The 27,618-nt window shown below is 38.8% G+C and overlaps 1 protein-coding gene across 7 annotated transcripts in view; it reads left to right on the top strand.

Annotated features, from left to right (window-relative positions):
- The window catches only part of PDE8B (phosphodiesterase 8B), a 297,791-nt gene that overhangs the window by 36,967 nt on the left and 233,206 nt on the right, over nucleotides 1–27,618 (top strand). The window contains exon 2 of one of the 7 annotated variants that reach the window (XM_066381709.1): nucleotides 13,089–13,131. The exons of the other annotated variants lie outside the window; for them this stretch is intronic. Within the exon in view, the coding sequence (XP_066237806.1) occupies nucleotides 13,089–13,131 (43 nt within the window). The remainder of the gene's footprint in view (nucleotides 1–13,088; nucleotides 13,132–27,618) is intronic. 7 annotated transcript variants of the gene reach the window in all.

The raw sequence follows: 27,618 nt of genomic DNA, 5'->3' as shown, positions 1-27,618 counted from the left end.
GTACTAAAGTCATGGTCAGTGTACTGTGCCATCTTTGGCTGTTTCATTAAAGAGCTGCCCCTCCAGAGGTGTTGGACTAGTGGGCACCCTAGAGAAAGACCTCTTTTTAAGTACTATCTTCTTTGTAGATTGCAATTTCTGTTTGCAGCTCTCTACTTGTCTCTTCTTTACTCATCATTTTTTATTGAAAAAAAAACAAAACAGTACATATTTACTGAACCAAATAACTATCTGGTCACTCCCTCAGAAGTTTTGTAAACGCACTTATCAAAATGCCACTTGGTTATAACTATGTATTATTCAAAAGGCTTCTTAAACATGTTATTCCTCCATATTTGGAAATCTGCATTTTAAAGGCAAAATATTTTTATTTTGTAGAAGTGCAAATCAGGAAGCTCTTGGAGATAAGAATGTTGTCTTTTTCTTTATTTCTTTTTATACATTTCCTGGTCTTTTGCATAAAATAGGTACTAAATAATTATTTGCTTAGTTAATTGAAATTTAGATGCTTTTGAATAATTTGTTAGTGTGGGTGTAATGTTTTATATTGAATATTCTATAGGAAATATGTTAATAACTAGCCCCCAAATGATGGAGCAGATGCTGGCATAGGAATATTTCACCAGTGGTAAGGCAGAAGTATACTAGGTTATGGTGTGGGTTATGTTTATTTTCTCTCTACATGAGTTTTAATTAAAATTTAAACTGTTTTTTGGAAGAATTCTCAATTTGAATGCCTTCATTTTGACTTTGCGCTGTCATTGGAGAGCTTGTTGAAATGAAGGGTCACAGAAAAAGTACTGAGGAAGGAAGCAAAATCCTTAAATTTGGATGCACTTGGATAGACTGACTTGCAAAGGGTGCCGTTGTGCTTCTTCGCTTGATGACCCCTTACAAAACATTGTGTTCCTACGGGATAATGGAACAGTAGCAGTGATAAACAAACATGCTTCAAAAGCCACCCAAGTAGAAGAGAATTCTGGAGAGACACACCTGGGATTTTACAAGAGTGAGAGTTCTGAACAGGAACATGTTTAACCTTATCTGAGATCTTCACAACAGATCTGAAGCTGGAGGAGCCTGTGTCTGTTACAAAGACTTGGAAAGTTTTTAAGATGACACAGGAATAAGAGATTGGGCTGTTTTCATTGTCAGTGTGAATTATATTTTAGAAAGGTTGGATGTTATTTTTCACACCAAAATTATACACTAAAGGAGAGAAAACATTGGTGCAGACTCTTTAATTACACAAAGAACCTGGCCTGTGGTGGTGCAGTGGATAGAACATTGACCTGGGATGCTGAAGTTGCCGGTTCAAAACCCTGGGATTGCCTGGTCAAGGCACATAACAACAAACGAGCAATGAACAACTAAAGTGAAGTGACTATGAGTTGATACTTCTCACTCAGCCCCCACTTTGTAAAATCAATAAGTAAAATTTAAATAAAAATTACCTAAAGAATTAGAGAAAAGAAAGGTGGCCAAAGAGCATGAGCAAAGGTGCTTGATGAGAAGGTAACAGATATTAGCTAAAATATTTCACCTACATTAGAATATTTTAAAGTGTGACTCAGAAAACACTAGTTGTGTAAGATATTAGTCAAAAAACAAACAAAATAGAGGGCGGGGAGGTATTGTCCAGAACTTCCTGAAATGATGGCATCTCAGAAGACGCCTTCTATGGGGTATCCATATAATAAACATGTGACATATTGGGTAGAGCCATCAATACTACCAAAGATAGATCATCTATATTTTGTGTAAATTTTCAGCCCTTTTGGAGTTATCATTGTGTTTTTGTTGTTGTTGAAACATCTTTGTTCAGGTATAATTTACATACTCTAAATTTCATCCATTTTGAGTGTATAGTTTCATGAATTTTAGAAAATTTAGAGTATGCAAACATCACCACAGTTCAGTTTTAGAACATTTTTATCCCTAAAATATCCCTAGCACCTGTCCTACTTCCAGACTGAGAAAATAAGCTTTTCTAGAAATTCCATATTAGTGGAATCATATAGTATATAGTCTTTTCTGTCTGGCTCCTTTTACTCCACATGTTTTCACGTTCCATTCATGATGTAGGTTGTTCCTTTTTAATTCTGAATAGTATTCTATTCTTAGGATAGGCTGTATTTTATTTGTCCATTCATCAGTTAATGATCATTTGAGTTGTTTACAATCTTTTGCTATTTAAATCATGCTGCTGTGAACATTGGCATACAATTTTCATGTGCATATATGTACGTACCCATTATTTCTCTTGAGTAGATATGTAAGAGTGGAGTCAAGATTGTATGTATGTATTTAATTTTTAAGACACTGCCGAATTCTTCTACAAAGTGCCTGTACCATGCTGCCGTCCCACCACCACCATTGCATTGTCATTTATTTGATTAGATGGTTAATGTTTGGTCTGTGTTAACAAACAGGAAGCAGGGTGTGGACAAGGGCTGGAGAATACTGTCCACCAGCAGCACTGCTCTGACAGGAGGGATGCCAGGAATCAGGCTGGACCACACCAGCCAAGGATAGGATTCAGGCTCGAATGTTGTAGAGGACTCAGAAACAATTCAGATGTGTGGAATTTCAGGCAGTACTAGAGTGGTCTAGACCAGGGTTCAGTATGCTGGTGTCAGCTGACTTGTGACGTATGCTCCTGGGCCCAGGAGGACTCCAGCTGTGGGAGAAGGCTGCAGAGTGAAGAAGACTGCAGACAGAGCAGTAGGGCCTTCAGCCCCTGTTGGCGGGTTCATAGCCATGCGCAGCGCCCCAGATTGGGCAGACACACAGTGTCAGATACAGGGATGGGAGTGGGTCCCTGTGGAAGTGTCAAACAGCTGGGCCTGGGAAACCACACTGGGGGCTACCTTAGGTCAGCTTTCAGTAAGATGCTGTGGGAATGAGCTGCTCAGCATAGTCAGACTAGTGTGTTCAGCCTAGCCGGTCTCACCACCATTTTATAGAGCACTTCCTTTTCCCTAAGTGCTATGCTCAGTGCTTTATATCTACATGTACATTAATTTATTTAATTCTCACACCAACTCCATGAGATAGATACTAAGTATCTATCTTTACTAACCAAGACCCTAAATCATAGAGAAGTTAAGTGACTTTCCCAAGGTCATACAACTAGTAAGCAGCTAAGTCAGGATTCAAATCTAGGCTGACTGGCTGCAGAGGCCATCCTCTTAACTACTAAGTTAATGGCCTCTCCTTTTACTCTTGTCACCTATACCTGGGTCAGCTCAGGACCTTACTGACCAGAGAGAGGGGCTGGGAAGCTAGAGGCGGGAGAGATGAGACCCTAGTTGAAAATTTAATACAAAATAATCACAGAGACATAGACCACAAATTCTGGTAAGAGTACAGGTAAGTGTAGGCAAGGGGAAAATGCTAAGTATAAGGGGAAGCCTATGTGGAGCATTCTTGTCTCTCACGCTCTGCACTGCTACTGGGGAATGTTTAACCTAGGTCCAATAGTAATGAACTAGGTAGAACATTTTCATATAGACTTTGCACTATTATAGCTATTCTCTGCTGGCTCCAATAAAACATTCTCCTACTTTCCCAATTAGCAAGATGTATAAACTACCAAAAGTTTAAGGAGTGAATAGTATTTTAAATAAAATACTTTTTTTGCTTTTTTAAATAAACATTAAAACAAGATGAAAAAATATCTTGAAACCAAAGCATCCCCATCAGTGCTCTGTGACTTTTCAATGTCTTTATATGCAAAATATTATTCTTTCAGGAGGCATGTGGGTAACCTCCTGCTTCTCCTCCTTCTCCCCTCCTCTTCATCATCATCATCGACATCATCAAGTATTTATGGAGCATCCACAGTCTGGTCATGTAGAATCCAAGGCCCAGTCCTTCTGGAACTGGAGTTCAGAGGAGAGAGTGAGAGCTGCTCCTGGGCCTCCTCTGCTGGCTCCTTTCCCCTTTCTGTCTGGCCTTCACTCCACGGGCGCTGTGTGTGCTCATGTTCAGTAGACACCATTTTGCTTCATCACCATAGCAGCCCTGTGAGAGAGGTGTGTCGTTCTCCTTTATACAAAAGCAAACTGAGGTTTAGTTAAGTAACTTGTTTGAGCTCATTCTCACAAGGATTTGTGCATTTATCACTATGTATTTTATATTCCTCCTTTTCTCCCCTTACCCTTTAGTTTCTCTCCTCTCCTTGTCATGACATAGAAGCAGAAATGGACGTTAGGTCATTTGATGGATTTATTGAACTGCATGTTGTGTTCACCTAGTTGATCTACAGACAGCTGAGTCTGTGGTTGGGCCTGTGGGCCTTGGGGCCCCTGTGAAGAGCAGAATTCAGGACAGTCCAGCTGTTCGTGGGAACTCTCTAGCCATCCAAGATCCGGGGTGGGGAGGAGGAGAGGGCAGAGCTGCGCTGGTGACGTCTGTTGCAGTAGATCCGGGGTGGGGAGGAGGAGAGGGCAGAGCTGCGCTGGTGACGTCTGTTGCAGTGACCCATGAGCTTTGGCTGATGACCAGATCAGGCCCACTGCCTGCTTCTGCATGGTTTATGACTCAGGAGAGATGTTTATATTTTTTAAATAGTTGAAAAAAAGTAGATGAAAAATACTTTTCTGATGTGAAAATTATATGAAATTCAAATTTCAGTGAAGATAAATAATGTCCTGTTGAAACATAGCTGTAAACATTCACTTCCATACTGTCTGTGGTTGATTTCACACTACTCTGGCAGGGTGGAGTAGTAGTGACCAAGACCAAATGTCCCGCAAACCAAGAATATTTACTCTCTGGTCCTTGAAGAAGAAGTTTGCCAGCCCTAGCACTGTTGGAGGAGGTTAGAGAACCGTAAGATTCCTGAGGGAAGTGTGTTTGAAGAGGGAGAAGGCAGCGGGCAGCATGGTGGCTTTCCTGGTAAGAGTGCCTCAGACTCTGGGGCCAGCCCCACCTGTGTGAGCTTGGGGAAGCTACCTACCCTGGCTTGCCTTCATTTCCACATGTGTGAAGTGGGATGACAATAGTTCCCACCTTATAGGTTGTAATAAGGGTTACATTATATGTTACTTAAACAGTGCTTTACATGATAAATATAATGCACAGAAATGATGATTAATGTGCATTCTTGTGTCTTGGGCATTTTCTCCAGGCCAGGAACAACATGGCCCTAGGAACTCCCCAAATCTGCCATCTCTGGGAAATGCTCCATTCTCAGAATTATGAGACTTTTTGGCTTCCTAAGACTCTCTGCTCCTGCACAGACCCTGGTGACCTACAGGCATACCTTCTCCTCTTTCTTCTGGACCAGCAGATCCCTATCCTGGCCCCTCCATAAGCTCCTGCCTCTCCTCGAGGACCCCGCTGGGAGCCATGATGCTGACACCACAGTCAGATGCTGGGGCCCTCAGGGTCTCAAACTTGGGCCTGTCATTCTTGCATGGACCTCCCTCTATGTCATATCACAATGACTGTATCCTAGATAACCCTGTGGGGCCACGGCCATGGTCCTTCTTCTGGGAGAAAGTAGAGCTGTGCTCTATAGTGAATCTGTGTGTCCTGTGGGAGGGGTACCCACAGATATATCAGTATTACTTTTATGGAGCAGGTACTACTCACAGGCCTTGAGCTAGGGATTCTGTGCATATTATCATTCATCCTCATGACCTCCCTGCCAAGTGGTACTACACTTATCTTGGGGAATGGTGTCACCACACTTGGGATGAGTTCCTCTCCTGTATCTAGAGTAAAGTGTGTTCCTTCCCTTACCTGGGGGCCAGCGTTCTGTACAGACTTGGTTTCCCTAAGAAAGGTGTCACTCCGACCAGGGTCTTTTCTGGCCTCTACCCTGGCTCCCTTATCCCACTATAACATGAATTGGATATTCTGTAAATATTTGCTGTCCAGGGACCCATACACAGAAATAGCAAGTAGGAAAAGCCAAGTCATGCTACTCATATGGTGTTGTTCTGGTTAACAGCTCCTCTGGGCCAGGCCTGCTCTTCCTCCCGGACAGCTGAGAACAGGAGCAGAGTTGACACTCTCAACAGATGGTCTCTAGTTGGCCTTCCAAACCCAGCTCTGACTCTGAAATTAAAAAGTGTTCTTGACAGAAGAGAATGTAAAGAAGTAATAAGTCTTGAATAGCTCCATGGGGGCAGGGAATGTTGCCTATTTTATTCATTCTTCCATTCCAAGGGCCTAGAACATTACCTGGCTAATAGTAAGCTCCCAACAAATGCTGGTTGAAGTCATAGCGAGGACTGTTGTGGCCAAGGGAGCTTTCTGCCTGCACAGAGAGCAGGGGAAGAGAGTATAGCTGTGTCCTGAGTGTATAGCTTTACATCCTCAGGAATTAAATCAAAACCCCAAATTAATGAGCTTAAATTTCTTCCCCATTCACAACATGACCGTTGGCCTTGGGTGACAAAAATGTCCTTACCTTCATATACATCTTCATGACAGGATAAGACTCCATTGTTTCATCTGTGATGAAGCAAGGATGTTAAGTCCACACAGACAGCACAGTAGATGCACTTGCAGAACCTTTTTGTCTGTGTAAAAGGGAGTATCTACTTATGCCACAAAAATCCCTGGGAATTTACACATCAAACCTGGTGCTATGGGCTGAGTTATGCCACCCCCTCCCCCCATTCATATGTTGAAGTCCCCTTCTGTGACTGTAATGGAGATGGAGTCTTTGAGTCATTAAGGTTAAATGAGGTCATAATGGTGGAGCTCTGATACAATAGATACAGTGTTTTTATAAGATGAGACCATAGAGCTCACCCTTTCTCTCTGCCTTGTGAAACCACAACAAGATGGTGACAAGCTAAGAAGAGGACCCTAACCGGAAACCAAATCTTTTATTGCCTTGATCTCCGACTTTCCAGCTTCCAAAACTGCAAGAAAGTGAATTCTGTTGTTTAAGGCCCCAAGTCTGTGGGTTTTGTTATGGCAGCCTGCATTGACTAATACACATGGTTTGCCAGTATTCATCCATTGACACAACTGGGATCTGGCTGGAAAGGTCTTTACCTCTTTAACAACAGAAGCAGAATTCTCCAAATGATGCCACTAGTAGTTAGTAAAATTGTATCCAAATAAGTAGTGGGTATAATAATCTATATTTTTACAACAGAAAACACTGCATTTAATTTTTCTGTTTTTAAAAGGCACATCATAAATATTATTCACTTTAATTCTCATAGTTGTGCTGTAGTTATTTTGAGAAATGAGGAAAGTCAGGCTCGGAGAGGTTCAATGAGTTTTTTAAGGCCACACAGCTTATAAGTGGCAAAGTTGAACCCAAGCCCAGGCTGATTCTGGCCAAGGCTGTGTAGACTCAGGAACATAGTTAACATTCTCTGACCTTTAATGGCTATATCTACCAAAGGTCAGGGGAGAAGTTCAAAATGAAGTGCTGAAACCCAAGGAGAAATCAGGAAAATTTAGAACTAAGGTTTTGTCTTTGTCCTTAATTTACCTGACAGAATTTTTGAAGTGATGGATGTCTCAGAAATGCGTGGGATGTGATATGCCGCAATTGGAGCAATTATGAGGTGGAGTGAGGAGAAGTGGGGAGCGCATCAGCTGCACTCAGACTTAGCTGTCAAGGCCTCTTGCTCTTGGTCACCTGAAGCATGCCACTTTAGAAGCACTTCATCTACTGATGAAAATGAGAGAAATTAAGTTTTTGGCAAGCATTCCAGCACAAAGGAAATCATTTGGCTAAAGTGTCTGCAGGCTTGGATTTGATTCTTTGGAAAACACGAAGGTTTGTGAAAACAAAAACAGCAATGACAAGTTGGCGCAGGCCGCATGAGGAGACGGGTGCAGAGGTCCCTTTTGTTGGTCAGGCTGTGTGCACATGTCCCTGTCATACAACTATTGTATCGTATCACAACTTTTCTCAGTTGCCTCCATATGAAAAAGAAAAACATAAGCACAAACAGCATAATACGACTAATATCTGACTTTTCTCATCAAACTGAAAGGGGCTGATAAGTTCCTATTTTTTGCATGCCTACTCTGTATTAGGCTCCACGCTGGGCTCGTCAGGTGGCTTTGTGGTATCCTCGTCTTCACAGCAACCTGTGAAGTAGATAGTATCATCTGCATTTTACAGATTAATAGAATGGTTAAATAACTTGTTCAAGGTTTTTCTCTTTTAGACTTGGAAATTGAAACAAGGTTGTATGATTCAGAAATCCTTGCTCACTGTTGATGGGGCCCAATTACTCCCCTTCTCTTTCTCCCTCTTTGATGATCAGGAGGGTGAGGCCCTTCTGCCCCTGAGCTGAATGAGATGATGGACCTGAGTCAGGAACATTTTCCCTGAGACACACACTCCTGTGTGAAATAATACATTTTTGCTGCTTAAAGAGCAAGTCCCATTAAGGTTTTGGGTTGCCTTCCCCTCTTCCACAACAGCTTTGCTCTCCCAGCATCAAAGCAGAGCAGGTGTCTTTCCCACACGGAAATTACTCTTGCATCCTTGCCTACCTAATGACAGCTTGCACTCCGGGGGCCGCAGTTGGATTAAGGCAGGGGTCGGGAAACTTTTTGGCTGAGAGAGCCATGAACGCCACATATTTTAAAATGTAATTCTGTGAGAGCCATACAACGACCCGTGTACATTATACATTATCCAATAAAAATTTGGTGTTGTCCTGGAAGACAGCTGTGATTGGCCCCAGCCACCCAAAACCATGAACATGAGCAGTAGGAAATGAATGGATTGTAATACATGAGAATGTTTTATATTTTTAACATTATTTTTTTATTAAAGATTTGTCTGTGAGCCAGATGTAGCCATCAAAAGAGCCACATCTGGCTCGTGAGCCATAGATTCCCAACCCCTGGATTAAGGTCAGGGGATGTCTCAGCCTCCTTGTAGCTTTGGATAACTCATAATCATCTTGTACTGAATTCTCAGCCTGGCTCATTGGTGGACCTGGGCTTCCCTGACAGCTTTAGAGAACAAGATATTTTTCTGGGGCCACTGAGTTCCCTCTTCACAGTTGCAGAGAGAGGAAATGAAGGGCTACAGGAGACATGTCATGATTCTGCAAGTACATTTTGGCTGAACATCTTTCTAGGTCAAGTTATAAAAGTACATAATACAGGTACTCTTGATTAAATTGCTATCTGTAATAGCACCATTCAGCCACATTATGGGTTTTACAGACAGTTTTTATTATTATTATTATTTTTTTTTTCTTTCTGAAGTTGGAAATGGGGAGGCAGTCAGACAGACTCCCGCATGCGCCCTACCGGGATCCACCCGGCACGCCCACCAGGGGGCGATGCTCTGCCCATCTGGGGCGTGGCTCTGCCGTAATCCGAGCCATTCTAGTACCTGAGGCAGAGGCCACAGAGCCATCCTCAGTGCCTGGGCAAACTTTGCTCCAATGGAGCCTTGGCTGCTGGAGGGGAAGAGAGAGACAGAGAAGAAGGAGAGGGGGAGGGGTGGAGAAGCAGATGGGCGTTTCTCCTATGTGCCCTGGCCGGGAATTGAACCCAGGACTTCCGCACGCCAGGCCAACGCTCTACCACTGAGCTAACCGGCCAGGGACTTACAGACAGTTTTGATAACTAGGGAAGCTGTTTAGCATCGTAACTAAGAACATGGACTTTGGAGTCAGATTGCCCAGGTTCACATCCCAGCTCTGCTACTTGTGTGCCCTGTGACCTCGAGCAAATCTTCTTAATTTTTCTGTGCCTCTCTTTTTTCATTTGTAAAATGGGAATATTAATAGTACCCAACTCACAGGGTTGTTAGGAGTATTAAATAATATGTGAAAAGTTCCCAGGAACAAGGCCTTCTCCATAATGAGAGCTGTAGACAGTTAGCTAGGATGGTGATAGCCATGGCGATGATCATGTCTGCAGCAGATTGAGAATATTGGGATTAACACCTTCGGCCATTAGCTCTGATTTATAGGCTTGCAAGTTAATGTAGGCCAATGAGAATCATTGGTTGGGCAGTGTCCTACTTTAACATAGTTCATCCATTCATCAAATATTGAGTGCCTATTATATGCCGGGTACTGTATTTAGTATAAAGAACACAGAAATGTGACTGTGCTTGTGGGATTGCACAGTAGTCAGTCAAAATTAATTTTCCGGTATCAAGGTATTTCAAGTAATTTAATTTACTAAGATAATCACAAAACATACAATATTTTTAGAATTTGTCTTTTCCTCTTCAAATTAAAATTTTTTCCCATTGATTTGAGTGAGAGAAAGAGGAAGGGAGATAGAAAGGGGGGCAGAGGAAGGGAGGGAGGGAGGGAGGGAGGGAGGGAGAGAGAGAGAGAGAGAGAGAGAGAGAGAGAGAGAGAGAGAAGCATTATTTTGTTGTCCCACTTAGGTAATCCATTTTTTAGTTGTGCACTCATTGATTGCTTCTAATATGTGCCCTGACCCAGGATGAAACCAGAGGTGTGCTGGCTTTATCCACGGAGCCATCTGGCCAGGGTCTTCTCTTTTAGATTTTGCTGAACAGTTTACAGCCTGAGATAGAATCTGTAGCTGCCCTGTCCTACACGGTGGCCGCATGTGGCGGTGGGTTGAAAATTGAGACAGGAGAAGTGGATGGCCCTTCGCAAGGGGCCAGGTGAAGGAATTTAAGTGTTACCCTAAGAGCAGCAGGGTGAAACAGGAGAGCAGGTAAAATGTGGAATTTAGACTAACTTTAAAGCCCCTATTAATTCTAAAGCTCTGTGATTCCATACTAACTTTTCTTTTGTTCTATTTCTATTTTACTGTAATCACAGATATATTAGGGTTTAAATCTACCACTCTTTTTTTTGTTGTTTTCTGTTTGTTTCATCCTTTTAAGTTTCCCTTCTTTTAGATGGATTGTGTTTTAAATCACTTGATCCTCCCTTCTACTAGTGTATTTCATTTCTGTACTTGGTTGCCAGCGAAAATAGAACATGCACCTCTAACTTATTCAAGTCTAAAGTGATGCAGAATCACTCCTGCCTCCAAGAACATAGACTGTTTATCTCCCTTTGACTTACATTTTATTGTTGTCTTCTATGTTATTTTTCCACACATGTTTAACCCCATAAAATACTATTATTGCGCTCTGCAGTCAGTGTTGTTTAGATTGACCCACAGTGTCCCTTTTTGTTTGTTATTCCTTCTTGTATTCATTTCACCTGGGATCATTTGTCTTCCACCTGAAGAACACCCCTTATTTTCTTTGGTGTGGGTCTTCTTTGGCCAACTCTATTTTTGTTTATATTGTACCTTTACTCTTTTTTTAAATGTTTATTTTATTGATTTTAGAGGAAGGAAGAAAGAGAGAGGTAGGAATATCTATCCTTTCCTGTATGTGCCCTGACCAGGGATTGACCGGGCAGCCTCCGTGCTTCGGGACGATCCTCTAACCAACCAGACTATCCGGCCAGGGCTGTGCCTTCATTCTGGAAGCATGTTTTCATGGCATACAGAATTCTAGTTTGGTGGTTATTTTCTTTCAACACACTGAAGATATCAATACACTGTCTCTGTCTTCTGTGTTGTTGAGATGTGCCTACTCTCAGGATGATTCACTTGAAGATCATGGTGTATTTTTTCCTATGGCTGCTCTTAAGATTTTCTTTGTCTTTGATTTTCTTCAATTTCACTGTGATTTGTGTAGATGTGGGTTTTTTCTTATTTATATGGCTGAAGAATTGTTAGTACTTGTGAGTCCATGGGTTGATGTCTTGTATTGGTTTTAAGGTATTCTCTGCTATCACTTTCTCATGTGATGCTTCTCCTCATATTCTCACTCCTTTCCTTGAACTCCAGGTAAATATATGTCAGACTTTCTCACTGTATCCACTACATCTCTGGCTCCCTCTTCCATCTTTTGTTTTCTCAGTGATAAATTCTGGATATATCTTATGGTTTACTAAGTCTCTTTTTAGTTGTGTCCTATAATGGTAAATCTTTCTGTAATTTATAAATTTTGATTATTTTTCTTTAGTTATAGAATTTTTATATGGCTCTTTTTAAAGCCTGCCAAAATCTAGTACCCATTTGGCACCATATATAGCTATTTCAATAGTATTGACTATATTCCCTGTGCTCTACTTTACATCCCCATGACTGTTTTTATTATATAACTGGTAATCTGTACAACTCTGTCTTTTAAATCAGCAAATACTCCTGGGTAGTACATTCCACCTGGATTCTGATATTCTAGAGTTTGGCCTGGTAATTCCTCACTATATTGATATTTCTTTGAGGCTTTTGAGAAGATATTTTAAAATATCTTATTCAGTATTTTTAGTTGTCCTTATTGGAAAAGTTTATCCTAATTTCCTCATGTTCCATTATTAGAAGTGAAAGTCCCTATTCTTACTCTAAGATAAGATTAGTGGCCCATTAATTGTTGTTCATTCAAGGAAGCTACTTTTGTGATCTCTTTTTCTGCTCCTTTCCCTTTTTGGGAACAAGTAGAAAGGGGCTGGCACTACATTTATTTGGAAGGGAGGTAGACGTAATAATGTCATTCTTTGTTATAGCAGAGGTAGCCTTTGAAGAGTAAAAAGTTTTTTGAATGATTGCAAAATAAAACCATATTCAAAGCATTAGAGTTTGAGCAAATAATTCTTTATTTCGGATTTTTCATTGAAGTCACTTTTTACCAAGTCTAGTCTCTTTACTTATGATGTCATATCCTAGTACAGAATAAAGCATTTTTTTTTAGAGAACAAATATCATTTTTGTGATAGAACTGATTTTTTTCTATAAACACAACTCAATAAAAGCATCAAGAGCAATAATCAGTGTACGAGGAACAAGAGCCAATCCCACTGGTTTAAAAAAAATGTATATAAATTTTGAAGAGTGAAGCATTGTAGTAATCAGGTAGCACTTGAAAAGTGTGTTACTTACCTGGAGATACCTAATTGTTAATACAAGTGAGGTTGGAAAGAAAAATAGTTGACTGTGAGAGGTGCCGTTTGTCATTACTGAGACATTTTTCTTAGCAGTTTTACCCTTCATATGTTCAGATTCCAAATTCTTATCTCTGAAGCATTAGTCTTCAAACTGATTGGAAAAACCACTCAAAATATTGACATTTTTATTCTGCCTCTTAGAGAAATCTTCCAGCTATGAGGGGAAAAAAATTGATTGCCTTATGTATACATTTAATTTTTTTTAATTTTTATTAATTGATTGGTTTGAAAGAGAGAGAGAGAGAGAGAGAGAGAGAGAGAGACATTGATTTGTTGTTCCACTTATTTATGTATTCATTGGGTGTTTCTTATATGTTCCCTGACTGGGGATTGAACTCACAACCTTGTCATATTGGGACAATGTGCTAATCAACTGAGCTACCTGGCCAGGGCTATATTTATTTTATTCACTTGAAATTTCATTGCCATGAAGACAACTTCCAGTGAACATAATTATGTTTCTGCATTCTCTATTTGACATTATCCTCCAAAGATGACTTAGATGACTGGAGCACAAGTTTTGAAGTAAAAGCTTTGGAATACCTGAAGTTTTCATTGTACAGCCCTGAGGTGAAACTTGAAATTGGACCTTACAGAAAGCACAATCTTAGGTGATATAATTTATCACAAAACAAAATATTTTTCTCTTATTAAATAAATTGATAAATACCTAACTCCTAAGTGGATAGATTTAATATGATCACAGAATGGACTATAAGTAAGTTTGAGTATTATATATTTTATATTTTAGTTACTATCATATGAAGTATGCTCTCATATTTGCTTCATTAATGTGGCCTGAAAGGTTATTAAGAGGAAATAAGACATTGGACATTTGAGTAGAATCAATAAATAGAATGATCTTTGCAAGTGTATATTTAGATGAAAATTTTTACAATGTATTTTTATTTGAAAATTTTTATTTTATTTTATTTTGAAAAATTTTATAATGTACCTTTTAGATTCATTCATTATCCATGTGGATCACAGTGCCAAAAGAATCTTGTTTTTTATCAACCCGGATAAGCTGGAACTCCTCAAAAAACTTTTTTTTTTGTGGGGATGGCTTAAACAGCAGAAATTTATTTCTTAGAGTTCTGGGAAGTCCAAGTCAAGGGACTGGCAGATTCAGTGTCTGGTGAGACCTCAGTTCCTAGTTATAGCTGGCCATTTTCTCACTGTGTCCTTGCATGACCTAGAGAAGAGAGCGCTGGGCTTGTATCCCCTTACAGAGGCACCAGTAGCATCATGGGGGCTCTACCTTCATAGTTTAATTACCTCCCAAAGACCCTTCTTCTAAATACCCACATGATGATTAGATTTCAAAGTATGAATTTTGGGAGGTCACAAACATTCATTTCACAACAGGTATTTAATTGAGAGGTTAAGGTTTTCATCCTTGCTTATAAGCCTAGACATGCCATGTAGCAATTTCAGGTCTGCTCTGACTTACTGCCCCGGTTATAGGGCTTCCTCTAGATGGGCCACCATCTATGTGTGCACAGGAGGGCACTGCAGAGCATTCACACAGCAGCGTGGGAAGGGCAGCTCTGAGCTGGGCAGGGGCATGGCGCCTTTCCAGGGAGGCTGTGCTGCAGTAGCGCTCCTGGAAAATGAGGCTGATGTCCTGCTTGCCAAAAGAACTTGAAGTGTTAACATTTTGGGGAATTGAGAGATACCTTGGACATTGCAGATCACTTCATTTTAAAACTAGATATGAATCTTGCTCAGAAAACAACTGCAGTGAAAAATGGTCTTAAAAGTACAAAGAAGAAAAGATCTTAGAACTATTTGAATTAATGCTTTCCAATTTAGAATTTGGTCATTAAAAAATGGAAATAATTGCTCTGAAGAATGATAGATTGATACTGTCTTTTAAGATTCCCTTCTCTAATAGATTTTTTTTTCTAATAGATTTTTAACTGCCTCTTTTCTCTAGTCATTTTATTGTTACACCAAACCCCCAGCCAGGTGTGTAGTGACACACATTTTCTTCTACTTTTCTCAGAAAGGAGCTCGTCTTCTGGTCTTTGTTTTGTTTTTCTTTTCTTTCAATTTTCTACTTTTGAAATACAATTGAATAATGATTGGAACTTTAATTGTAACTTGTATGAAAAGAATGATGATTAGAATTCACTTTCTTATCATTATCAGTTCTTCAACCTTGAATGATTTCTTTTGTTTGCTTCATTTTTTCCCCCTTTACCATCAAGCATCCAGAGTAAGTAACCCTCATCACCTCTGTCCCTACAGAAGTGGGTCCTCCCAAGACTGCCACCTTTGGTCCCATGAACTTTCCAGCTTTCCCATTCATTCCCCTGCCACCAGGATCAGCCTCTTTCTGGAGGTGATTTTCACCTGCTCTGCTACTGGGCTCTGCCACCTGACTCTCTTCTCTGGCAGGGTTTCTGCTGCTTTCAGATGTTCATTTCCCTCCCTGTCCATTAAATGAAGTTTCTAGAATGCTCTGTGTCCTAGTTGTGCTACCGGCAGGGCTGGCTAGTGTCATGGGCATGCCACCAGTGTAGTTGCATGGGGCCCAGTTCTCAGTTCTCTGAATGCTCTTTAGTCACAGTCTTGACAGTCTTAATAATTTAATCTTTGGATTTATGTTTTGTAAGTTGAGTTAGATGGCATAGTGGATGTGTATCGGGGTCTTGAATCCTTGACTCATGCTCGGTCCTGCCTTCCCCCTCTTTTATTCCAGCCCCCTTCTCACCTTGACTGGATGAGTTTCAGCTACATGACCTAGAGCCTGGCCTGTGACCCCTACCTCTTTCTAGCTACATGGTCAGGTAGAGGGCTGTCCTCCCTCTAGTCCTCTGGACCCACTAAGGGTCTGGAAACAGGTGCAGGAAGGATTGAGGTTAAGGCAGAGGAGAAACTGTTCTGTCCTAGGCTGTCAATGTCACAGTGTATTCACCGGGTGACTCAGTGGTGGCTTTTCTTCCACTGCTGACCCAGGTGCAGAGCGTGGCCTAGCATAGAAATTGCAATTCCTTGAGCTTGCCATTCCATTGTGGTTTGTGGTGGTAGGTCCCTGGGAAGGGGAGATTAATGTATCTGCCTCTGGCTTGGAACCCTCATTTTCATTCTGCTCTGGCCCCTGCCAAATTATGTCTTGAGCCTTGGCTATAAAAGTGAGTTATATATATGGGGGGGGTTATTTGCTATCCTGGTTGAACTCCATGATTTTAGTAAACTTTTGTTATGCCATGGAAAACTAGAAGCTCCTGATTTCTATTAACTTCTTTTTATTAATTCTTTTCAAGCTATAAAAGTCATTCATACTTCTTGTAACCAAACAAACATTATAAATGTGTACAAAGTAAAGTCAACATTCTGTTTCCCCTCCCTCCCACCTAAAGTAACCAGTGTTCACATTGGGCATATATGTGTAATGTTTTCAAACTTTTATTCATGATCATATCATACACACGCACACACACGCAAGCATGCACATACGTATGCTGTATGGAGGTTTTTGAAGAATGGCAAAAATGGTTACATCTTTATGCCCTGCAAGTCTCTCTATTTTAATACGTATGGATCCAACTCATTATTAATGACACAGTATTCTAAATCCATAGTATAGATTTGCCATAATTCATTTGCCAGTGTCATCATGATGAGCATTGAAGTTGTTTTCAGTTTTTAGTGTTATAAACAAGATATCAAATAAGCCCTTTTACTCATATATTTATATATAATGCTCTTAGTATGTGACTATGAATTCCCCAAAGTGGCAGTTCTATATTAAGGGCATATTACTTTCTAAAAAGATTGGGGAAATTCCTATTCCCACCAACACTGTGTGAATGCCTATTTCCCTCACTGTTGCCAGCTCTCAAAGTTATCAACTTTGTAAATTCTTGCTAATATGGGCAGAGAAAAGTGATGTCTGGTCTTGATTTGTACTTTCCTAAAATTAATGTAAGGTCAAGTATCTTACCATGTATTTATTAACCACTTGGCATTTCCTCTTCTGTGAATTTCCTATTCATCTCATACACACACACACACACACACACACACACACAAACACACACACGTGTGTGTGTGCATGCACGTGTATGTACACATATTATTGAAATACTTACCTTTTTCTTACCAGTTTTGAAAGAGATTTAGTAGGGCTATTAACATCATCTTTCATCTATGTGGCAAGATTTGTCCTCAGTTACCATCTGTCATTAGACATTATTATGTCTTTGTTAGAAAATTATTAAAATTAAATGACTGTTGTTTCCTTTCTGGTTTTGTATTTCTTGACTTGCTTAAGAAATTATCTCTGATGCTAAGGTTATAAACTAGTCTCTTAAATTTCTTATAATTAAAAAATATTTCTAATACACTTGAACAATTTCTTGTATCTCATAATTTTTTCCTTTCAAATAGATAATTGTTGTAGCCAGTGTCATTTATAAAACAGGACTTTTCATTTCCATATTTCACATATATTATGATGAAACATGTAGTATGTTTTTGGATTTATTTCTGGATTTTCTATCATACTCTGCTGATGCATTTGTGTATTCCTATTCTAGTGACATATTGTTTTAAGTACAATAGCTTTATAATTCTGTCTGGTGGTAAAAATCTCCCCTCACTGTTTTTAATTTTGCAAGATTTCCTTAGCAATTCTAGTGTAGTCTTCCATATGAACCTTAAAATAATTGCTTTCATTTACTCCAAAAACTGTTGGCATTTAGATTAGAATTCTATATATTAATTAAAGTTTAAATATTAATTTTAAAAAATATATAATTTTCTTAATAATTATCAGTTTATTTCTGGGTTTTATGGCTATTGTTGTTATCATGTATGAAACTGGTTTTCTAGTGTTAGCAGAAGACTATTAGTTTTTTTTTGTTTTGTTGTCATTCACTGTAATCATTCCACAAATATTTGCTGAGTTCCTCCAATTTAGATTTCAGTGAGTCTAAGACTTTGTCCATTATAGTTGCATTTTCATTTCATACCACTAGAGTGGCAGGCAGCTTCTAATATGGCTCCCAGTGATTCCCACTTCCTAATATTTATTTATGAACTTGGGTAATTTTTATTTATTTAAAAATTAAAAATTTTATTTCAATTAAAGTTTACATTCAGTATTATTTTGTGTTTGTGTAAGGTGTACAAGCATAGTAGCCATACAATCATATACTTACAAAATACTCCCCTGATATTTCCAATGCCTGCCTGGCACCAAAAAGTTTTACAATATAATTGACTGTGTTGTACTTTACTTCTTCATGACTGTTCTGTAGCTACCAATCTATACTTCTCAATCCCTTCACCTTTTTCCCCCCAGGCCCCAACCTCCATCCCCTCTGACAACCATCAGTCTGTTGACTATTAGTTTTTATATATTTATCTTGTACCAGCACCTTATTAAAAATCTTTTTTCCCATTTTGTACCTTTTAGTATTGACAATAGTAAAAAGCCCAAAGAAAATTTTCTCTTTTTTCTGGGTAACATTTTCTTAACTAATTAAAATTTATACATTTTTGTCTTTATTCTGGTTATTCACATATTTTAGAGAGGTATGCCTGATTAATCTTGAAGGTTTAAGTATTTCTAAGGGAAGTTTTCTTGTATTATCATTATTATTTATTAATTTTAATTTATTGTGTTTACATAGATTCTAGTGTCCCTCAGAGTTCATCCCCCACCTTCCACGTGTTCCCCTCAATGTCCCCTCTGCCCCCATCCCCGTAGCACCCTCCCTGCTTCCCTCTGGGGTTATCCAATCCTGTCATCCCCTTTCCCTCTGTCCGCTTTCCCTCTAGTCTCTTTGTTCTCTCCTCTGTCTCAATTTCATTCCTCAGTTCACATTGTTCCTTGGATTTCTCAAATGAGTGAGGTCATATGATATATTTCTTTCTCTGCCAGGTTTATTTCACTCAACATAATAGTTTCCAGGTCCATCCCTGTCGTCGCAAAAGGTAATATTTTCTTCTTTTTCATGGAACCATAGTATTTCATTGTATATAATAAGTACCACTGCTTTTTAATCCACTCATCTACTAACTTCGGCTGTTTCCAGATCTTGGCTATTGTAAACAATGCTGCCATAAACATGGGGGTGCATTTCTTCTTTTGAATCATTGATGTGTTCTTGGGAAGTATTCCTAAAAGTGGAACAGCTGGGTCAAAAGGCAGTTTCATTTTTAATTTTTTGAGGCATCTCCATACTGTTTTCCACAATGGCTGCCCCAGTCTGCATTCCTACCAGCAGTGAGGAGGGTTCCCTTTTCTATACATCCTCGCCAGCACTTATTCTGTGTTGTTTTCTTAATGAGCACAATTCTGACAGGTGTGAGGGACTATCTCATTGTGATTTTAATTACCATTTCTCTAATGATTAGTTACGTTGAACATTTATTCGTCTGCCTATTGGCCATCTGTATGTCCTCTTTGGAGAAGTGTCTATTCATTTCTTTGCCCATTTTTTTATTGGATTATTTATCTTCTTGGTGTTGAGTTTTAGAAGTTCTTTATAAATTGTGGTTATTAACCCCTTATCAGACGTATTGTCAAATATGTTCTCCCATTGTGTGGTTTGTCTGTTTATTCTGTTCATATTGTCTTTGTGCAAAAGCTTTTTAGTTTCATATAATCCCATTTGTTCATCCTGTGTTTTATTTCACTTGCTTGTGGAGATAAACCAGCAAATATATTGCTGCGAGAGATGTCAGAGAGCTTACTGCCTATGTTTTCTTCTAGGATGCGTATGGTTTCAAGGCTTACATTTAAGTCTTGTCGATTTTGAGTTTATTTTTGTGAATGGTGTAAGTTGGTGGCCTAGTTTCATTTTTTTGCATGTAGCTGTCCAATTTTCCCAACACCACTTGTTAAAGAGGCTGTCTTTACTCCATTGTATGCTCTTACCTCCTTTGTCAAATATCAATTGTCCATAAAGGTGAGGGTTTATTTCTGTGTCTCTGTTCTGTCCCATTGATCTATATGCCTGTTCTTATGGCAGTACCAAGCTGTTTTGAGTACAATGGCCTTGTAGTATAACTTGATATCAGGAAGCGAGAAACCACCAACTTTATTCTTCTTTTTCAAGATTGCTGAGGCTATTCGTGTTCTTTTTTGGTTCCATATGAATTTTTGGAATATGTGTTCTATATCTTTGAAGTATAACATTGGTATTTTAATAGGAATTGCATTGAATTTATAAATTGCTTTGGGTAATATGGACATTTTAATGATGTTTATTCTTCCTAACCATGAACACAGTATATGCTTCCACTTGTTTGTATCTTCTTTGATTTCTTTTATCAATGCTTTATAATTTTCCGAGTACAAGTCTTTAACTTCCTTTCTAAAATTTACTCCTAGGTACTTTTTTTTTTTTTTAATAATTTTATTTTTTTAATGGGGTGACATCAATAAATCAGCATACATACATTCAAAGATAACAAGTCCAGGTTATCTTGTCGTTCAATTATGTTGCATACACATCACCCAAAGTCAGATTGTCCTCTGTCATCTTCTATCTTGTTTTCTTTGTGCCCCTCCCCCTCCCCCTTTCCCTCTCCCATTCCCCCCTCCCCCCCGTAACCACCACACTCTTATCAATGTCTCTTAGTTTCACTTTTATGTCCCACCTACGTATGGAATAATGCAGTTCCTGGTTTTTTCTGATTTACTTATTTCGCTTCGTATCATGTTATCAGGATCCCACCATTTGGCTGTAAATGTTCCAATGTCATTATTTCTTATGGCTGAGTAGTATTCCATAGTGTATATGTGCCACATCTTCTTTATCCAGTCATCTATTGATGGGATTTTTGGTTGTTTCCATGTCCTGGCCACTGTGAACAATGCTGCAATAAACATGGAGCTGCATGTGTCTTTACGTATCAATGTTTCTGAGTTTTTGGGGTATATACCCAGTAGAGGGATTGCTGGGTCATAAGGTAGTTCCATTTTCAGTTTTTTGAGGAACCACCATACTTTCTTCCATAATGGTTGTACTACTTTACATTCCCACGAACAGTGTATGAGGGTTCCTTTTTCTCCACAGCCTCTCCAACATTTGCTATTACCTGTCTTGCTAATAATGGCTAATTGAACAGGTGTGAGGTGGTATCTCATTGCCGTTTTGATTTGCATTTCTCTAATAGCTAAAGAAGATGAGCATCTTTTCATATATCTGTTGGCCATTTGTATTTCTTCCTGGGAGAAGTGTCTGTTCATATCCTCTTCCCATTTTTTTACTGGATTGGTTGTTTGTTTGTTGTTGAGTTTTATGAGTTCTTTGTATATTTTGGATATTAGGCCCTTATCTGAGCTGTTGTTTGAAAATATCATTTCCCATTTAGTTGGCTTTCTGTTTATTTTGTTATCAGTTTCTCTTGCTGAGCAAAAACTTCTTAGTCTGATGTAGTCCCATTCATTAATTTTTGCCTTCACTTCTCTTGCCTGTGGAGTCAAATTCATAAAATGTTCTTTAAACCCAGGTCCATGAGTTGAGTACCTATGTCTTCTTCTATGTACTTAATTGTTTCAGGTCTTATGTTTAGATCTTTGATCCATTTTGAGTTAATTTTTGTACAGGGGGACAAACTGTAGTCCAGTTTCATTCTTTTGCATCTGGCTTTCCAGTTTTCCCAGCACCATTTATTGAAGAGGCTTTCTTTTCTCCATTGTGTGTTGTTGGCCCCTTTATCAAAAATTATTTGACCATATATATGTGGTTTTATTTCTGGACTTTCTATTCTGTTCCATTGGTCTGAGTGTCTATTTTTCTGCCAATACCATGCTGTTTTGATTGTCATGCCCCTATAATATAGTTTGAAGTCAGGTATTGTAATGCCCCCAGCTTCATTCTTTTTCTTTAGGATTGCTTTGGCTATTCGGGGTTTTTTATAGTTCCATATAAATCTGATGATTTTTTGCTCTATTTCTTTAAAGAATGTCATTGGAATTTTGATGGGAATTGCATTAAATTTGTATATTGCTTTGGGTAATATAGCCATCTTGATTATATTTATTCTTCCTAGCCAAGAACAAGGAATATTCTTCCAACTCATTGTATCTTTTTCGATTTCCCTTAACATTGCTTTGCAGTTTTCATTATATAGGTCCTTTACATTCTTTGTTATGTTTATTCCTAAGTATTTTATTTTTTTTGTTGCAATCGTGAAGGGGATTATTCTTTTGAGTTCGTTCTCAATTGTTTCATTGTTGGCATATAAAAAGGCTATTGACTTCTGTATGTTAATTTTGTATCCTGCGACCTTACTGTATTGACTTATTGTTTCTAGTAGTCTTTTTGTGGATTCTTTGGGGTTTTCGATGTATAGGATCATATCATCTGCAAAAAGTGATACCTTTACTTCTTCTTTTCCAATATGGATGCTTTTTATTTCTTTGTCTTGTCTGATTGCTCTGGCTAGAACCTCTAGTACCACATTAAATAAGAGTGGAGAGAGTGGACATCCCTGTCTTGTTCCTGATTTAAGGGGAAAAGCCTTCAGTTTAGTGCCATTTAATATGATGTTAGCTGATGGTTTATCATATATGGCCTTTATCATGTTGAGATATTTTCCTTCTATACCCATTTTGTTGAGAGTCTTAAACATAAAATTGAGTTGTATTTTATCAAAAGCCTTTTCTGCGTCTATTGATAAGATCATGTGGTTTTTGTTTTTTGTTTTGTTGATATGGTGTATTACGTTAACCGTTTTACGTATGTTGAACCATCCTTGAGATTCTGGGATGAATCCCACTTGATCATGATGTATTATTTTTTTAGTATGTTGTTGTATTCGATTTGCTAGTATTTTGTTTAGTATTTTAGCATCTGTATTCATTAGAGATATTGGTCTGTAGTTTTCTTTTTTTGTGCCATCCTTGCCTGGTTTTGGTATGAGGGTTATGTTGGCCTCATAAAATGTGTTTGGAAGTATTGCTTCTTCTTCAATTTTTTGGAAGACTGTGAGTAGAATAGGAACCAAGTCTTCTTTGAATGTTTGATAAAATTCGCTGGTATAGCCGTCAGGGCCTGGACTTTTATTTTTGGGGAGGTTTTTAATGGTTTTTTCTATTTCTTCTATACTGATAGGTCTGTTTAGGCTTTCTGCTTCTTCTTGACTCAGTCTAGGAAGGCTGTATTGTTCTAGGAATTTATCCATTTCTTCTAGGTTGTTGAATTTAGTGGCATAAAGTTTTTCATAGTATTCTACAATAATTCTTTGTATATCTACGGTGTCCGTGGTGATTTCTCCTCTTTCATTTTGGATTTTGTTTACATGAGTTCTTTCTCTCTTTTCCTTGGTAAGTCTTGCCAAGGGTTTGTCAATTTTGTTGATCTTTTCAAAGAACCAGCTCCTTGTTCTATTAATTTTTTCTATAGTTTTTCTGTTCTCTAATTCATTTATTTCCTCTCTGATTTTTATTATCTCCTTTCTTCGGCTGGTTTTGGGTTGTCTTTGTTCTTCTTTTTCTAGTTCCTTAAGGTGGGAAGTTAAGTGGTTCAATTGGGCTCTCTCTTGTTTGTTCATATATGCCTGAAGTGATATGAACTTCCCTCTTATCACTGCTTTTGCTGCATCCCATAGATTCTGATATGTCGTATTGTCATTTTCATTAGTCTGTATATATCTTTTGATCTCTGCACTTATTTCTTCTTTGACCCATTTATTTTTTAAAAGTATGTTGTATAGTTTCCACATTTTTGTAGGACTTTTTCCCTCTTTTTTGCAGTTGAATTCTAGTTTCAAAGTTTATGATCAGAAAATATGCTTGGTACAACTTCGATTTTTCTGAATTTTATGATGTTGTTTTTGTGGCCCAACATATGGTCAATTCTTGAGAATGATCCATGTACACTGGAGAAAAATGTATACTCAGTCACTTTGGGATGAAATGTCCTGTAGATGTCTATCATATCCAGGTTCTCTAGTGTTTTGTTTAAGGCCACTATGTCTTTGTTGATTCTCTGTTTGGATGACCGATCTAGAGCCGTCAGCGGTGTATTGAGGTCTCCAAGTATGATTGTATTTTTGTCAGTTTTTGTTTTAAGATCAATAAGTAGCTGTCTTATATATTTTGGTGCTCCTTGGTTTGGTGCATATATATTAAGAACTGTTATGTCTTCTTGATTCAGTGTCCCATTAGCCATTATGAAATGGCCATTTTTGTCTCTGAGTACTTTTGCTTTCTTGTAGTCAGCATTGTCAGATATGAGTATTGCTACACCTGCTTTTTTTTGGATGTTATTTGCTTAGAGCATTGTTTTCCAGCCTTTCACTTTGAATTTGTTTTTATTCTTGTTACTTAGATGAGTTTCCTGTAGGCAGCATACAGTTGGATTTTCTTTTTTAATCCATTCTGCTACTCTGTGCATTTTTATTGGTGAGTTTAATCCGTTTACATTTAGTGTAATTATTGACATTTGTGAGTTCCCTATTGCCATTTTATATCTTGCTTTCTGTTAGTTTTGTGTCTTGTTTGATCCTTCTCTTCCGTTTTTCTATCTTTTGTTTTTATTTGGTTGTATTCCATACATCTTTCCTCTGTTGCTATCTTTTTTATCTCATGTGCTTCTGTGGTGGTTTTTTCAATGGTGGTTACCTTTGAGTAATGAAAAGGGTCCCTACCCTGTTCATTGTAGCGAACTATTTTGTGAGTACTTTTGCACTCCATCGTCCTTTGCTACTGTTAATCTCCATCTTCTCCCCCTCTTTCTTTTTGTTGTTGTCACAGTTTAAATTTGGTTTTATTGTGTTCTTCTTGGAGCTTTTACTTATGGCTTTGTTGTTGTTGTTTTTTTTTTGTTCTTTGTATCTGATTGGAGAACCCCCTTTAGTAATTCCTGGAGTGGGGGTTTTCTGATGATAAATCCCCTCATCTTTTCTGTATCTGTGAATGTTTTTATTTCTCCTTCATATTTGAAGGATAGCTTTGATGGGTATAGTATTCGTGGCTGAAAGTTCTTCTCTTTCAGGACTTTAAATATTGGGGTCCACTCTCTTCTAGCTTGTAGAGTTTCTGCTGAGAAATCTGATGATAATCTAATGGGCCTTCCTTTATATGTTGTATTCTTCTTTTCCCTGGCTGCCTTGAGAATTTTTTCTTTGCTGTTGGTTTGTGTCAATTTCATTATGATATGCCTTAGAGTAGGTTTGTTGGGGTTAAGAAAACTTGGAGTTCTGTTTGCTTCTTGAACTTGAGGCTTTAGTTCTTTCCACAGGCTTGGGAAGTTCTCATCTATTATTTGTTTGAGTATGTTCTCCATTCCATTTTCTCTCTCTTTTCCCTCTGATATACCTATTATTCTTATGTTATTCTTTTTGATGGAGTCAGATAATTCTTGTAGGGCTACCTCATTTTTTTTAAATTTTTGAGTCTCTTTCTTCTTCTCTCTGTTGTGCCTCAAGTTGCTTGTCTTCTATTTCACTAATCCTCTCTTCTGACCTGTTCTATTAGCTAAGCTTGGTACTTCTATCTGACCTGTTCTATTAGCTAAGCTTGTTACTTCGTTTTTCAGCTCGTGAATTGAATTTTTCATCTCTGTTTGATTTGTTTTTATAGTTTCAATTTCCTTGGACATATATTCTTTGTGTTCATTGAGTTGTTTTCTGAGCTCCCTAAATTGCCTTTCTGTGTTTTCTTGTATATCTCGGAGGATTTTTAGGATTTCTATCTTGAATTCTCTGTCATTTAGCTCCAAGGTTTCCAATATATTAAATTTTTTATCCATAGGTTTTTCCTCATCTAGCTGTGTTACCTCTCTTTCTTTTGTATCCATGATATTCGATTTTCTCTTCCTTAATGGCATATGAGGGTGGTTTTGTTGATAGTATTAATGAGATTTAATAAAGAATAAAAAGTTAAAAAAATAAAAAATCGAAAAGATTTGTTTTTTTTAAAAAAATTAATAATGAAATAAAAAAAATAAAATAAAATAAAAATTTAAAAAAAAGGAAATTATTCCCCCCTCCTTTTTTCCTCTCCTCTCCTCTCCCCTCTTTCTTGAGAAAATCTTGTGGTGAACTGTGAATTATAACAAACAATGCCTGTGATGGAGGGCCTGAATTGAGGAAAAGTAATAAAGGGGCAAAAAAAAGAAAAAAAAAGTAAAAGAAAAAAAAAAGTGGGTATAGACCCACAAATAGCAAATAAGGAAAAAATTTGGGTCAAGAATAAAATGATTTGCTTTTAGGTGTTGCTTGTCTAAGAGTTATGATGAGAGGAATAAGAGGAAACAGAAAAATGAGGGGACAAATGAAAAAATTACTATTGTCTTTAGTGGAACAAGAACTAGATAAAATGGAGAGCCAGGGATGGGAGAACTGCTAGTGAGTTAAAAAGGTGCAGAAAAAAACCCCCAAAATGCCACAAACATAAGTTTGAGTGCCAGATAAGATAATTTGTTTGTAATTGAGGTTTGAATGAGACGAGATGTAAAGGAGAAAGGAAGAAACTAATATAGAGGGAGAAAAGAAAGAGAGAGAGAAAAAAAAGAGGGCACCACTAAAAGAAGAAAAAAGAAAGGAGAGAGAAAGAGAGAGAGAGAGAGAGAGAGAGAGAGAAGGGTTTTGGAGTGAAACCCTCATAGAAAGAAAGGAAGAGGAGAGAAAAGATAATGGGAGATGTAACACTTATGGGTAGTGTAGTTCAAGGAGAGGAGAGAGTAAGACTGGCAGAGAGTTAAACGACCAAATTGGAGGAGGAAAAAAAGTGTCAAGAATGAAGATAAGAGAAACAGACAAACAAATATAATAAAATGGGATAGGTTATAAAGTCTGCAGATTATTCTTGATTTTGAGAGGTTATCTTCTTGCTTTTTCTTTTCTCTCCCTCTTCCTGGTCGGTGACTCTGTACCCTGGGTTCTGCCCCTTTGGCACGCTCAGGTAGAGGTTTGCAGTTGATAAGTCTCTATGGCAATGTCATGTATTGTGCTTTAGTCTCGTTGGCAGTCAAGGTTCATTAGCATTTATAGGCTCCGACAGTGAGAGAGTCCGTGTTCCTGGAGCCTTTCTCCTAGTCTTTCCTTCCTCAATTAGTAGCCTGATAATCCAGCTATGGGGTTGCTGCTGCCTCTGCCTGGATAGTAAGAGGCTCAAAGAGCTGGCAACTCCCCACTCTATTTCCACTCAGCACAGGGCTCTGGTTAAGGCTCAGTCAGTCAGAGCTGCTAGCATAATCAGGCGGGCTTTCCGCCCACTCAAAGACCTCTGGTTCTGCCACTCTGTCCGGTAACACAGGCGGGCGCCCACTTCCGGGGCGCTTGGAGGAAACTCTCACTCAGTATCTGTGTGCGCAGACCAGGATATCCGGCCAGCAGTCTCACGCTCTGAGTGAATCCCCCAACCGCATGGAAAAGTTGCAGCTTTGGAATTGGCTTTCACTCCCTCCCCGTGCGCAGCTTTTGCAAGGCACTGGGGCGGCCCGAGATTCTGCTTTGGCCCACACAAAGGCCCCTGACTCTGCCCCTCTGTGCGATAACACGGGCGCGCACTGCCGAGGCACTCGGAGGAATCTCTCACTCCCTATCTGCGCGCGCAAACCAGGATATGAGGCCGGCCGCGTTTCCCTCTGAGTGAAACCCCCACCAGCACGGAAAAGTTCCACCGTTGGAACTAGTTCTCGCTCCCTCCCGTGCGCGGCTTTCCCAGGGCGCTGGGGCTGCCCAGAGATTCTGCTTT

This window comes from Saccopteryx leptura, chromosome 4, assembly GCF_036850995.1.
Source record: "Saccopteryx leptura isolate mSacLep1 chromosome 4, mSacLep1_pri_phased_curated, whole genome shotgun sequence".
Classification (NCBI taxonomy): Eukaryota; Metazoa; Chordata; class Mammalia; order Chiroptera; family Emballonuridae; genus Saccopteryx; species Saccopteryx leptura.
The sequence above is the reverse complement of the archived record's forward strand: the minus strand, read 5'-3'. Positions and strand labels throughout refer to the sequence as shown.